Below are 14,222 nucleotides of genomic sequence, written 5' to 3' on the forward strand. Positions count from 1 at the left end.
TGTTAGGGCGCAATCGTTAATGTGAACTTTTTTATATTCGATTAGTTACTGCAAATAAATTCTTTTTCGAGTCCCTATAATCAAGCAGGTATCTCAAGCATACCACATCGTTATATTGCTGCATGATTGAGTGTTTAATTTTGATAAAATATCGAAAACAAAAGTGTGCATAAAAATTGCCTCGCCATAACAAAAAGGTGGTAGAGAATTAACACTGTTGTTTACAGTTTAGAACCAAATCCAGATGTCGCACATGTTGGGGTAGGGATTCAGTGCTCCACCTTCTCCCCCTGGTTGTAACATCATTTAGAATTGTTATGATGTTCAATTCCATAAAGACTTGATGTGTCGGTTTAACCCTCATGTGGTGTCGATCTTACCCGCACCCCAGCTGTTTGGGCTGGAAGATGGACTGTTCGCGTTTTCATCATAAATCAAATTCTATCAAGAAATATTGTCCTGAGACCACATGAACTGATGCATGAAGAGCCAAAGTATGTTTGTATGAAATTTCTAGACCGGAAAATTGTTTCATAGATTGAGGAACTGTAAAGTTGCTTAAGGTCACTCCTGACGGAATCCAAGTTTCAAAGTGCTCGCGTTTTCGGGGGCACACCACTCGATACGGAAGCAACGTACAACTGTCATTTTTATTTTTTCACGCATGCTGCGACGCAGCAAAGCTAAATCAACAAAAATGACAGTTATGCACCGGATCCTTATCGAGTGGTGTGCCCCCGAAAACGCAAGCACTTTGAAACTTGGATCCCGTCAGGAGTGACCTTAAGGTGTCGGTTTTACCCACTTTTCCCCTAAAGAGTGGTATGGACTTCTAAAGTACTGTGCAAATAGATAGGGCAAGTATATAGGTCAAGTAATCTTGATGGTCGGAATAAAATAGAACAGCAGTTTAACAGCAGAAAACTATTTATTCAACTTGTTCGGTGGAGAGCTTGAACAGGAATGAAAATTTGCTACAATTGTTTATCTTGTCTTGTCTTAGCACATGCACAGCCAGTATTGAAAAGCATCCTGGTTGTATTTCCGAGCATTTTCTTGTCTGCATTAATATTTGCAGCATATCATAAATATGACACAAGCATTAAAACCGGCCAGGCCCACCGTGCAGGCTTGAATTTGAGAGATAATCCATAACTCCCCGGCAATCAGATTATTTAGCAATAAATAACATGATCAACGGAGGGAGTGACTTTGCTAAGAAGATTAATGTACACTCCTTGGGTCCTCGACGTCTTGGGATGGGACACAGTTTTTAGTCTAGTGCCCTGGCTTATACACTGATGGGCAAAAGTATTCGCATAAATTTAGATAGATTACTATGATAGCATGACAAGTACTTATGTACCTCAGTGTACATATAGGCCTAGGTTTAAGCGCCATTACTCGCTCTCTAGAACGAGAAAAAGAAAAAGTAACAAAAGCGATGAAAAACAAGCAAAAACTCATAAGACAATAAAATTATACCATATTTTTACTTACAGCATCTCCATATTTTCCCAAGTAACACGGTTTGTTGTATGAGTGTAAAAAATACATCTTTCGAACATATAGTATGTTAAGTTTTGGTATGAAAAACTGCTTTGATTACTTTTACACGACCCAAACAGCGCAAAAATTATCCGTATTTTCAACATCTTTCAGTCGCAACCTTGTTTTTGATTGCACATTCACAAGACAAAACTTAAGTACTAAGGATGTTTTTAATAACCGACCTTCAACAAGGTTCTGTCAAATTGATACCAAAACAAAAATGCTGACCGTGTTGGTGTTGGTCAAAGAAATTAATTTTATACAAAAAACGAATGAAAACAAGCATGCATGAAATGATGAACACCATTTTAATAATATTAATAAACATAAATATACAAACTGAATAAATAAATCAAATTTGTTCCGAAGCCTCGGTCGAAGCATTATATGCGGATCATGTTTCATTGGCTAACTTTTCATTTTACTTCTCCTTAATTCATGCGCCATTGATTGAAGAAAAATATAACTATGCCAAAGCATAATTTTGAAATTGATATGTAAACAAATTCTCGAAACTGCAAAAGAAAAACAATATGGCGAGTTGTCGATAAACAACATGGTCGATGAAGAACGTTCATAACATTGATCTGAAGATGTTGAATTTACGTTAAACTTCTATCATTTGGGTATATATTCTGACGAAACAAATGTTAAAAATGAACATGTTATGACCTTGTTCGTAAAATCTTCCTGTAAACATGTTTTATGTTGTGAGAATGTAAAACGAAACATCTCAAAAAACCAAACAAATGTCAAAAATCGACAGCATGTTATCAGCAAGTTGTGAGAAAGTAGTATAAAACTTCTTCTCCGATCAAATTGCTGTATGTTTTGCAAAAACCTTATCATAGCTTTCCTTGAACATAACATGTTTTGTATTTCATTTTCCTGACCTTAATTCAACATTATTATTAGATCTTCGTTAATAATGATGTTTTCGGTGTTACTTGGGTTCCGTGCTCGGAATCGTTTTTTTAATTATTGTAAAAAATCGATTGGGATCATACAAAAACAAATTAGCATATCATACTCATAAAGCTAAAACAGGTAAAATTCAGTTTCTAGTACATAATTGGATTCAATAATCAATTTGTGGTATCAGTAATTTCATGGAAACCACGCAAAAAACTAGAAATTGATAGGAGATACCAATGTATTTATACAAAGACTCATTAGAACTAATTTTTTCACCATCAAGGACCAAATAGGATATTTGTTATTCTCACTATGCAGCACGTTATTTAATACAATTTCTTGACAAAATTCAAGATACAATGGCCCAAGAACAGCGCAAGTTATAAAGGAACAAACTCACCAAATTAAGTAACTCAGCAACAAGAATCCTGAAGAAACAGTCACTAATGACGCCGGATGTGCACTTGAGAAACAGGAACAACGCTTCTTACAAAATATTTTACCAGATGCGTCCTGTTAGTTTAGAAGGAAGAATACAATACTTCCGACGTTTTTCATCTAAACGTCAATTGGATCACTTCATATCTACCTTACCTACCTAAATCAATTCGGGATAAAAATGCTTTCCGTTCAGCTTTACGTATGACTCTGCTTTTCTTTAGTTCTTCTATTTTCCGATCTGGAAGGATAATTTAGACGTATTACAATACTTATCTACAAGAAATATCATTGGCCTTACTTGTGTTGTTCTGAGAGTGTCCCGATGCAGATAGTTTTTAAGTTTTTATTAAAGTTTAAAGCAGAAACAAGCTGCTTTTTACACCAACGGTGTACTGGATACGCTTCGTTGTCAAACTATTTTTTAACCCATAAAAATATAACCGTTTTATTAATATAAGGGGTTTCCTCTAATGGGTATTTTTTACCCATCGCATGATTGTGAAATTCCCCCATTTTATGACAGATGACAGGTTTGATCGGTACTGTTGGGACAAGTTTCCAGCAGGAACGATGGGATTTTTATAATTGTTCGGATTGGGAACCCCTGACCGGTCCGATGCCAAATTGCTTGACGATACTATCGAGTTCCAGCGAGGAAGAAAACTAGCGTTCAAAACAGTGTCTTGTGTGGTACATTGTGTAGCAAAACTAACATTTGCCTGAGTCCCTATTGAGTTACTGCGCGGAAACTGCGTGTGTCTACCTACTTCTTGGGCCACTCGAATGGGAACATGCAAGTTTGACGTACCTGTTCCTATCGTATCACTTAGGCTAGTTACCGGAAATGAAACGTTGTTAGTGTTGCCGGGGGCTGGGCATTGATCGGATGAACTTCGCTTGAGGTTGGCTAACTGTTGCTGCAGTTCCAGCAGCTCTCGTTCTAGATCCGCTCTAGACATTTCACCGACGTGAGGTGGAGATATGTCCATGTCGAACACAGGTGGGCCAACTGGCTTCGTTCTCACTGAGGGATAACTGTTAGCTGCTTCATGATTGGCGGTGTGAGAAATCTGCCTTTTTCCACTAGAGTACTGGACGTTGTTGGTTGCGATGAACAAAGAATCGAAGCTGAATTCACTGGGCTTTGAACAGAACGAGGTACGAGTATTCCCCACGACGCAATGTTGTTGAAGTCGTACGAACCAGCAGCTGCTATAGACGTATAGGGGACATCAGCCTGTGTCGAAACGGTCGGAAGTGTACCACCACCCGAACTACCAGCGGTTGCTTTGGGGTTAATTACGGCATTCGGCGTGGCACCGATAGGGACTTGGCTTGTCCCGGATCTAGTGGTCATGGCCAAAGCTTGTTTATCAACCCACTTCTTCGGAATAGTACCCACACATGATCTACCAGCGGTTGATTTGGGGTTAATTTCGGCATTCGCCGTGGCACCGATGGGGACTTGGTTTGTCCCGGATCCAGTGGCCATGGCCAAATTTTGATTATTTATCCACCTTTCAACATCGCTCAGTTTGCTTCTAGTGCTGGCATGACTTTTCCGGCTCCCACCTTTATTCGATAATTCTTCCTCCTGTAGCACTTCGTACTTCTTGGTAATATACCGCTTGGCAATGTCCAACTTCTCCTGCATGATCCTCTTCCGACGCTCCTTTTCCTCTTCCGCTAACTTCTTCTGTAGCACGGCCTCCTCTTCAACTTGTTCCGCCAGCAATTTCTCCTGTACTTCCTTTTCTTCTTCTAATCTTAAAAGCTCGAGCCGTCTTCTCGCTGAATTGGTGCTGGACGTGGTTGATCGGGTTGATTCTAAACCATGTTGCAGTGCACAAGTGCCACACGCAAAACTACGGTCTCTAACACTCTCGTCGACTCTCGCGCATGAGAAGTGAAACCACCGTTGGCATAAATCACATTGGACCATCCATCTATCAGCTACATCTGGGCGGTCGCAGGAGGAGCAACGGCCGGCGACGTAGCTTTCTTCGTCCGTCAGCTGTCGGATGACACCGCGACGCTTGTCTGGCACTCTATTCGAGTCCGACATTCCGACTGCTAGTAGCACTCACTTCGAGGTATTAACCTTAAAGTTTGTTGCGACGGATACGACAGAAGGATTTCGGACGCCTCTGTAGCAAACCCGTTTTTATGGGAGAATGCTTTAAGCTGCGGATTTTAATTTTTCGTTATTTTAGCACTAGGGTACATAATTTACTACTCACGTTAATAGTCCTAATTTTAGTCTGTCTGTCTACTGTCCGCAACTGTCTGTTTACTTTGTTCTCGTCTGTATAATTTCAATTAATCAAGTTAGTTCACATAGTATGTTTTAATCATTTCAATTGACTTCTCCAAATAAATGAAAGTGTGCGTGACTTCGCTGTATTCCTGTCAATGTGTGCTGTCTTCCTCCAAAAGTATTCGTAATATTTTTGCCGCAACAAGATTACCACCCACTTTTATTTTATATATCCTATACACTGACGTTGGTGTGCGAAAAACTGCGCTTGGAGAACTCAATTAAAGAAGGTTTCATAATATCTACTTACATAATTTTAGCTGATTTTAAGTAAATAATATTTTATAATTCAACCGCGTGTTCAATGTTTTAGATTTTAGATTGTTGTTTTTGTTGTCGTTTTTCTGTGTCCTTATCCATATCTTCATATATACCACAGTCGCTGTGTAGAAGGTTGCCCTCTTCATCGGCGGGAGTATAGTAGTGCGTAAGATGGGTTTACACGGTTTACACGGATAAGGCAGGCGTACTCTCGAACAGTTCTAGAGTGCTTTGAGAATAGGTCGTATGTGCAAAAGAGAGCCTCTCTTCGGTTCCATTCTCTTTCGATTATTACAAAGCTATGTACAAATTTACGTTGGATTTTTTGGCAGATATCTAAAGACAATAGCTTTGCCTAGCGTGCTAAAGTGAAAATGTTGCAGAAAATGCTAAACTTGCCGATCTATTAGCGAAAGAGAGCGTGAACAAAGAGAGTCTCTCTTTTGTACATACGACCTATTCTCAAAGCAATCTAGAGTTATGCTATTTGAAAATGGTTGATTTTTTACACATCAATGGGTTTTCACAAACAACCGTGCACGGTTGTTTGTAAAAACCCATTAATGGGTGAAAAAACACCCATTTTCTGTAGAAGTGTCTCTCCCCATTTAATGGGTAAACCCGATTTACCCATTAATGGGTAAAATCAGTTTATGTCACAAAATGGGTATTTATTCACCCATTGAAAGAAAACAAAAATCTCGCAAAATGGGTGAAAAAATACCCATTTTCGCGCTCAGATAATTTAGCTTTTTTGATAAATAGTAAATTTATGCTATACTCATAATCATTAATCATAAGTTGAAAAAAAATAAAAAAAAACTTGCTTGTTTTTATTCATTTCTAATATGGTTAAGGAAACAACAAATCTTCTAATATCAATTGAGGTTCTTGCACCTCATCCTCCACCCGAACTTCCACATAGAGGATGAAAAGCAACCACAAGATCATCCTTCCGGCTTGTATTGAGGTTGAGTTTGCTGTTACAAATCGCCAGGAGTGTTTTCTCCGTAAACGCACATTAGCCATCAACTGTAAAAGGATTACCTTTTATATTATTTAGATTAGAGAAATCAATTCGGGATAAAAACACGCACAGAAACGTATTGTAGAAACAACAATATTCTGGTTCAAATTCAACAATAAATATTGTTAGCTCAGGGCTAATAATATTTATTGTTTGATTCAATCCATAATATTGTTGTTTTTACAATCAAACCGCATCATGTTTTGATAAATTTTATTGTTAAAACAACAATATTATTATTGATTTGATGATTGATGCTTTTTTGATTCCATTGTAAAAATATGATTGATTCAACAATATATTATTGTTGAAGCAACAATATAATATTGTTTAAGCTACAATAGTGCATCCGAATTAATAATACCGCCCTTTTGATTTTGTGTTGGCTTGAATAAAAATGATTTATGTTTTCAAACAATTTATTTACACATCAATTATTATCTATATGTACATTAATGTTACAACATCGATAGTACAGCTTACTTCCTAATTTATGTAAATTTACAGCTTGGGTCTTCATTTTTTCAATGTTACACAGTGCTTGTAATTCATTTGTTCTGATTATCTCAAACGATTGCAAATGTTTGTTAAAACAACTGTAGATCATTTTTTTACAAATTAAAATTAGTTGATTTTGATCATTAAGAATTATGTTTTCCACTTCATACATTCTTATGAGGTTTACTTGGCCTAAATAAAACACAGTTCCTTTGCTAAATACTGTACTGCATAAAACAAAACTGCTCAGGTGTTTTACTGAGTCGCTGAAATTCAAAGCAATGTTAGATTTTTGAATCAAATTTCTATGCTCCGAAGTTAATTGCGCTAGTATAGTTTTAGACTTACTTAAATATATCATTGGCGGTATGAAGAGCTCATTTATAACGCTATGGGCAAATTTATAACTAATCTTAATGCCTAACGATTTACAAAGATTAATTTTATTGTTATTTACTCTACAGTACTGTTTCGCATCTCTGTGTTTCGCTTCTCCGCGCATCGCCCATTGATGCCGAGCTGTTCCAGAATCTTCCAAAAATGACGGATAATGAACCAAGTTATGGTGCTTCGGTTTTAAGGTATCGCCAAATAGTGTTTGGTACTGAGAGTGATGAAGATCGATGATTTCTCTTAATAAAGGAACGATACTTGAGGGAATTTCACGTAGCATCAAAATGTGACAAATCTTCAATAAATTACAAAAGTATGTCCAAACTTCATCTTGATCAGGTATTTTATCTCCGATAATCAGCGGTAAGAATGTAACTAACGTTTTAATTTCACTAGCCGTCATCTTAATTTTATTTTTTGATAAATTTGTGTCCAATAAATTATTAGGAATGTTTGAAGAGTGCAGATTACCGAATTGAAATAAATTCTTTCTACTATTGAGTTGATTTAAATCAAAATATTTTTTCTTATACACGAAATAGTTTAGGCAATGGCCTAGCCCATAAACACAAACTCCTTCCCACAAGTCATGCATGAGATCAAAATAGACATTCCTGGCTATGTGAAATGATGGAATTCTGTTGAAGATACTGCATTTTTTGACTCCAGTCATTGACACGTCTTGTAATTCGATGTCTGTTTCATAGTTTGCTATAGATCGAAAACTTTTTGGATGCTCAATTGTATCTGTTTCGCGTTGTGTTCTATCTCTCTTACACCTACGGCAGTAGTAGTTTGCACGAGCACTTTCAACAAGATCTAATATACCTGCGAGTCCTAAGTTGTCTCCTGTTATGGACCCTACCATGAAGTAAACTACTAATTTCTGCTCATCTAACGTTATTTGTAATCCATCGCATTCTAATTCAATCAGTACATTGACTAGATTAGTGAAAAGTTCTTCATTTGTGTGTGACTTCCTGTCTTCGGATAACACGTATCCAGCTACGAAAATGTTAACGAGCTTCGACAAAATATGTCCCGGCAGACATGGCACATAATAGTAGATTCCACAAACTGAAGTGGTCGATGCATGCGGCGAGACAGTGTCACCGGTAGTGAAGTCATCGAAGAACAAGTTGATCGGAACTACGATTTTCGGAGACATTCCAGCTGTTCTGCTTTTCCAAAGATTACCATCTACGATGCTACGAATACATCCGTCCGTCGATGGCGCCAAGTTGCTCATAATTGTTTGAAATACATTTGGTGACTCCAAGTATTTGCGCAACTGAAATTGTATAGGCATGAGAATTCCTGGAAAATATTCAAGAATTAGAGTATGGTAAGTAGGTACACTAGAGATATAATACCTGTAATAGGATCATTATCCATTTGCTGAATATTGTTGACGACGCTCGGTTGCAGTTGATTGCTAATGATGAACTCTCTAGCATCGACGAACAGGTCATTTCGTTGTAGCGTCTGGATAAATTTGTATTCAGTTTCCATTCCTGTGTAGTTTAGCAACATGCTATCTGTCAACTGTTTTCCTTCCTTTGATAATAATCCGATACTGTGTAATGTTTTCAACAAATCTTCAATGGGAACAAGTATGTTTTTTGCGAATATCATGTTGAATCTCGAAAACAGTGGTTCGTGGAAAAGAGTTAATGTTTAACCATTTTAAGTTCAAATCGTCACATAAATTATCCATTTTCTGCAATACACTTTCCAAACCGATCATGGGAAATTGATCTGATTCGACATTTCCATCGATCAACTTGTTGTCTTCAGTTGGTATTATATTATACGAGGCTGAATCTGAGAAGTCTATGTACTATGATTGGATGTATCGCGATGCATGTCCTTAAGAAAATGCTTCTTGTAATGTCTAATAAAAGACGCTCGTAAATTGAAAGTTCTTGTGCAACTATCGATATTACAACAAAATTTGGATAGTGGTTGATGGTATCGGTTGAGATGATCGTACAATCTTTCGTAACTTGACGATACCCACTGGCACCTTTCCACGATGCATCTGATCATTGTAATTGGTTCTTACTTTTAATCGCCGTACGATAAGCTTCTATATTTGGTTGGTCGATGTCAAAATCATAAAGGCATGCGGCAAGCAAAGTCCACACGCCGGATGACTGAGCAGGAAATTCGATGTCATATGCTTTAAACAGTTTGATACAAATGTCCAACGCTTTCAGGAAATTTGGAAGCTTGTATGACACAGACTCATGCCACAATGTGAAGGCCGTTGGTATGTCCTCCCCGTGTATGATGATAATTTGAGTTGATGGGAGACCTTTATCGTGCCAACTATTGATCAACTTAGAAAGAGTAGGGTCGAGCTGAGAAAAATCCTTGACGCGTAGAAAAATGCTATCCTTCGTCTCCTGGATCGATGGTTTCCAGTGTTTGCGACCACGTAATCCAATCACACGTGTACATGGTAAAAGATGAGCCAAAAGTTCAACTATCGCTACGTTTTGAGCATCTAAATGGAAGAAATAATAAATAAAATATACGAAATTTTATTATCTAGCTATACTTTAAGGTAGGATTGTACAGCTCACTTCTATCGATACTCGTTGAAAATGAATTAGGTTCAATGCAATGTCATATAAATAAAACTTATTATATGGGCTACTTATATGGGTTCTATGAGAAAGGACAAGTTTAAGTATACATTTTTAATAAAACTAAGCTTTGAGATACAAAAAGTAACTCTTTGCCAGCCCTGTGATTTTTCGCAAACTAGTTTATATCGTAGTGGACGTCTAGAAAATCTGTGAGTAGCTCGAATAGAGATGAGATACTCTTATATTATTCTTTCAGAAGATTTAATCTGTACTTACCGGAGTGTTCTTCGGTTTTAATGGTTGACAGTAAGGTTTTTCCTTCGGCATCCAATATTTCTGCTTCTAATATCGGAATAACACCTGCCACAAAATACTTCCAGCTGTCAAATAGAAGAGTCGATTTGTCCGGATACTTCTGTTCGAAGTCCAGTTGAACTAGCTGGTATCCCTGGTGATTATTTAAAATAGAGTATTCTGCCAAAACCGCGTTACACGTTCTGTCTTTCAATCTAGAGAGTTCATGCAATCTGATGAAACTCGTTTGCTTCCATTTGAGTTTGACCGCCTCCCATTCATCCTGATTATGTTTGAACCATTCCTTAGTTTTTACATAAATATAATCGTATTACTTACCTAGTTCTTCGGAGACACTAGGCCCTTCGTCACTCGCAGACGGTAACACGCCAGCTGATGGAACTGGCTGAGGAACATGCTTATAATTTACATTTCGGTCAAAAAGTCGGCCTTTGGCCACTCGCCGTAACTTCACTTTCTTTCCCGAGCTGTCACTGACACTGGCTGGTTGATACCATGAATCCTATAGTAAAAAGGATAAAGCGAATTATAAAAATAGAAAATTTTATTGTTTGCTGTTATTTTACCTGTGGCTCGTTGGGGAATAACTCATGCAGGTCTTTTGATCTTATCAGGAGTTCCGATGGTGTGAGTTTACCGAAACGATCAATAAATTCGTCAACAACTAGGTGAGTTATAATCCGCTTGTCGCTCCTCGTGAGGAACGTTGACTCCTGGTACCTTTGGATTATGGCCTTACCCTTTCCGGATGAATTTAACAAATATGCTGCCGTGCACTTGTCCCGCGTTATTGTCTCTGCAACCGATGACAGTACCTGCGTTGGAGACTGTTTTCTGCAATCACAATCTGTCACTGGAAGAAGTCCTGGAAAAAAGAAGTTTTGAAAAGGACCTAACGCATTTTGTTTATATCTAAAACCAAAATTTTTGACTCGGATAAGACATTTTATGATTATGACATAAATGAGGTTATGTCTCCGGAGACGAGCCAGCCTAGGGCTGAAAGTCTCCTTAATAAAGACAATAAAAAATAGGTTATGTTGGGTGCATATAGTTTTACCGCTCAATGAAAACTGCATTACCTGATTTTTACGCCATCTGTTCAACCCGGCAATGCATTTGGTCCTATCAGACAACGGAGCTGAAATGAGTTCTTCTAACTCTTTGCGCTCTACAAGTTTTAGAGATTCAAGGTTGTATTGTTGCTCTGAAAGTTTTAGAAAACCAATTAACATAAATATAGACAATTATTTTTTTTTTAACCTACGTATGAACGTATTAATCGTATCTATCGACAATCCAAAGGACTCCAACAAATGGAATGTTTCCACCTCCTCACTATCCAGTTCTTCCACACCTAATTCTTCCTTAGTTTCGGCTCGACGAGACGACATTTTATGAACTTCGAAATATCAAAATGGCAGGTGTTCAAGTTTAAGTACACATTAAAAAATACACTGTTATTCGCAATGATGCAAGTTGGAAACAAAAATAAATATTGTTAATTTTTTTTTATTGTTAATTCAAAAAGAAAATATTGTAGTTTCTACAATCAAATCCTTTTGACTCAACAATAAACCGATTGTTGAAATCAATAATATTTGTTTTTAGTTTAATCGTATACAATTATTCTGCGTGAATGCTTACCGTTCAGCTTTACGTATGACTCTGCTTTTCTTTAGTTCTTCCATTTTCCGATCTGGAAGGATAATTTAGACGTATTACAATACTTATCTACAAGAAATATCAGTGGCCTTACTTGTGTTGTTCTGAGAGTTTCCCGATGCAGATAGTTTTTAAGTTTTTATTAAAGTTTTAAGCAGAAACAAGCTGCTTTTTACACCAACGGTGTACTGGATACGCTTCGTTGTCAAACTATTTTTTCACCCATTAATGTGTAAAAATATAACCGTTTTATTAATATAAGGGGTTTCTTCTAATGGGTATTTTTTTACCCATCGCATGATTGTGAAATTCCCCCATTTTATGACAGATAGTTATGCTATTTGAAAATGGTTGATTTTTTACACATCAATGGGTTTTCACAAACAACTGATAGACGAATCCAAGTAAAAATAAGAAGAAGACACACGACGGTGTTAACTTTGACAGATCCTACAGCACAGCATAGGAAGATCATTTTAAAATGCTTATAATAAATTCTAGACAAAATGTAATTAAAATCTGATTGAAGTATGATACGGAAAAAGTTCCGAACTGTATGATAGATACATTTTTGAAAAATATTCAAAAAATTGAGATAAGCTTCCGAATATGTAATTCAGAACTTTTTCCGTACCCTACATTAATCAGATTTTAATTACAATTTCTCTAGAATTTATTATAAGCATTTTAAAATGATCTTCCTATGCTGTGCTGTAGGATCTGTCAAAGTTAACACCGTCGTGTGTCTTCTTCTTATTTTTACTTGAATTCGTCTATACTTTTTCCTTTGTACATCATTGGCATCTTTGTACATCAAAGGCGTGTGAAAATACAGATTCTCACCTAGTACAATCCAAAACACGATGCTGTTACCGATGATAGTCACCATCACCACATGTATTGCATTGAACACAACACCGCATGTTGTAATCAGCCGCTACAGAAGTTCTTACGGGCTCACTGTCGTCGGGGGAAGACATTCGGAGATGAATTTTCCAATTTCCACCAATAGCTGTAACCCTGAGATGCATCGACGGGTTTCCGGATAACAATGGCATTGATGGAAATTTCAGTCTTGACGTTTCCGTTGGTAGGGACAATCTGGATGCTTTTCCCGACCTACAGTCTTGAATCCGATCTTTCTGCTGCAGAGTCTGGCATGTATTTGCTCTACTTCGATTGTACCGCTTCATCTTGTCTCAATCTTAAAAAAAAACGAAAATTTTCCCGCGGTTAAAATGTCAGGAATAGGAAAAAAATCCTGCGTTGTCAAAGCCTACTTCTGAAAATTTGCTACAATTGTTTATTCAATAAAACTTATGTTGCTATGGAGGCCTTCGGTCTCCAAGAAGGTCATCAGCATACTTTGTTGCCGATTTACTCCAACACCCCCCTGAATCGGTAAGTCCTAGGATGGTCCTTAGTTCGCGGAAACGTCCAGGTTCCAGGGGTTTGGTGAACGTGTCCGCTATCTGATTTGCTGTACCAATTGCTTCAATTGTAAGTTGTCCTTGTGCTACATGGTCGCGAAGAAAGTGGTGCTTCACATCAATGTGCTTAACACGCTTGTTCTCCGTATTGGCGTTCATTGAAATGCCGCCACGGTTGTCTTCAAAAATTTTGAACGCCATATTCGGTTGGACTTGTTTGAGGTCCTGGAGGATTCCGTGCAGCCACAGCCCTTCGGAAGCCGCGGCATTCAAGGCTGCATACTCTGCTTCGCACGACGATAGCGCAACGGTTTGTTGCTTGCGGCTAGCCCAGGACACGGTGTTACCATAAACCTTGAAAATGTAGCCGCTAACAGATTTTCTATCTTCAGTGTCCGACGCCCAGTCGGCGTCTGCGTATCCGACTAGTGCCTCAGCGTCGTTGTGCTGCTTGTACTGAAGTTTGAGGTTCTTCGTACCCTTCATGTACCGAACTACTCTCTTCAGCGCTTGCCAGTGAGTTTCACCAGGTTGATTTTGGAAGCGCCCCAGGTATCCAACCGCATAGCATATGTCGGGTCGGACACACAACATTGTGTACATAAGGCTGCCCAGCAATTCACGGTACGGATGCGACACAGGATTCACAGATCGCGCCGGTAGGAGACAGCCCTTCACCACTGGAGTCTGTGCGGCCTAATTCTGCCGAACGAGCTATCCGTTACGAGGTGTGCTGTCTTGTCCGCGTGCTACTCCGTTCGTTGTCCCACGAGGGAAGAGGCAAAGTCATGGCCTGCTATTTACTAGTCGGTGTT

At 38.1% G+C, this 14,222-nt stretch overlaps 2 protein-coding genes and 1 long non-coding RNA gene across 3 annotated transcripts; all 3 read right to left on the bottom strand.

Annotated features, from left to right (window-relative positions):
* Positions 1-1,234: 1,234 nt before the first annotated feature.
* Positions 1,235-1,673, bottom strand: LOC134216578 (uncharacterized). Its single transcript, XR_009980729.1, has 3 exons — positions 1,501-1,673; positions 1,367-1,411; positions 1,235-1,298 (listed from the first exon to the last, which is right to left on the bottom strand). It is a non-coding gene; the product is annotated as an uncharacterized LOC134216578 (long non-coding RNA).
* Positions 1,674-6,580: 4,907 nt separating this feature from the next.
* Positions 6,581-8,915, bottom strand: LOC134209810 (uncharacterized). The gene is made up of 2 exons (XM_062685838.1): positions 8,777-8,915; positions 6,581-8,720 (listed from the first exon to the last, which is right to left on the bottom strand). The coding sequence occupies exons 1-2, from the start codon at positions 8,913-8,915 to the stop codon at positions 6,943-6,945; spliced, it is 1,917 nt and encodes a 638-aa protein (XP_062541822.1). The 3' UTR covers positions 6,581-6,942.
* A 4,387-nt stretch (positions 8,916-13,302) lies between these two features.
* Positions 13,303-14,001, bottom strand: LOC134209811 (uncharacterized). Its single transcript, XM_062685839.1, has one exon. It carries the CDS (start codon positions 13,999-14,001, stop codon positions 13,303-13,305), a length of 699 nt encoding a protein of 232 aa, XP_062541823.1.
* Positions 14,002-14,222: the final 221 nt, after the last annotated feature.

This window comes from Armigeres subalbatus, chromosome 2 (assembly GCF_024139115.2).
Source record: "Armigeres subalbatus isolate Guangzhou_Male chromosome 2, GZ_Asu_2, whole genome shotgun sequence".
Classification (NCBI taxonomy): Eukaryota; Metazoa; Arthropoda; class Insecta; order Diptera; family Culicidae; genus Armigeres; species Armigeres subalbatus.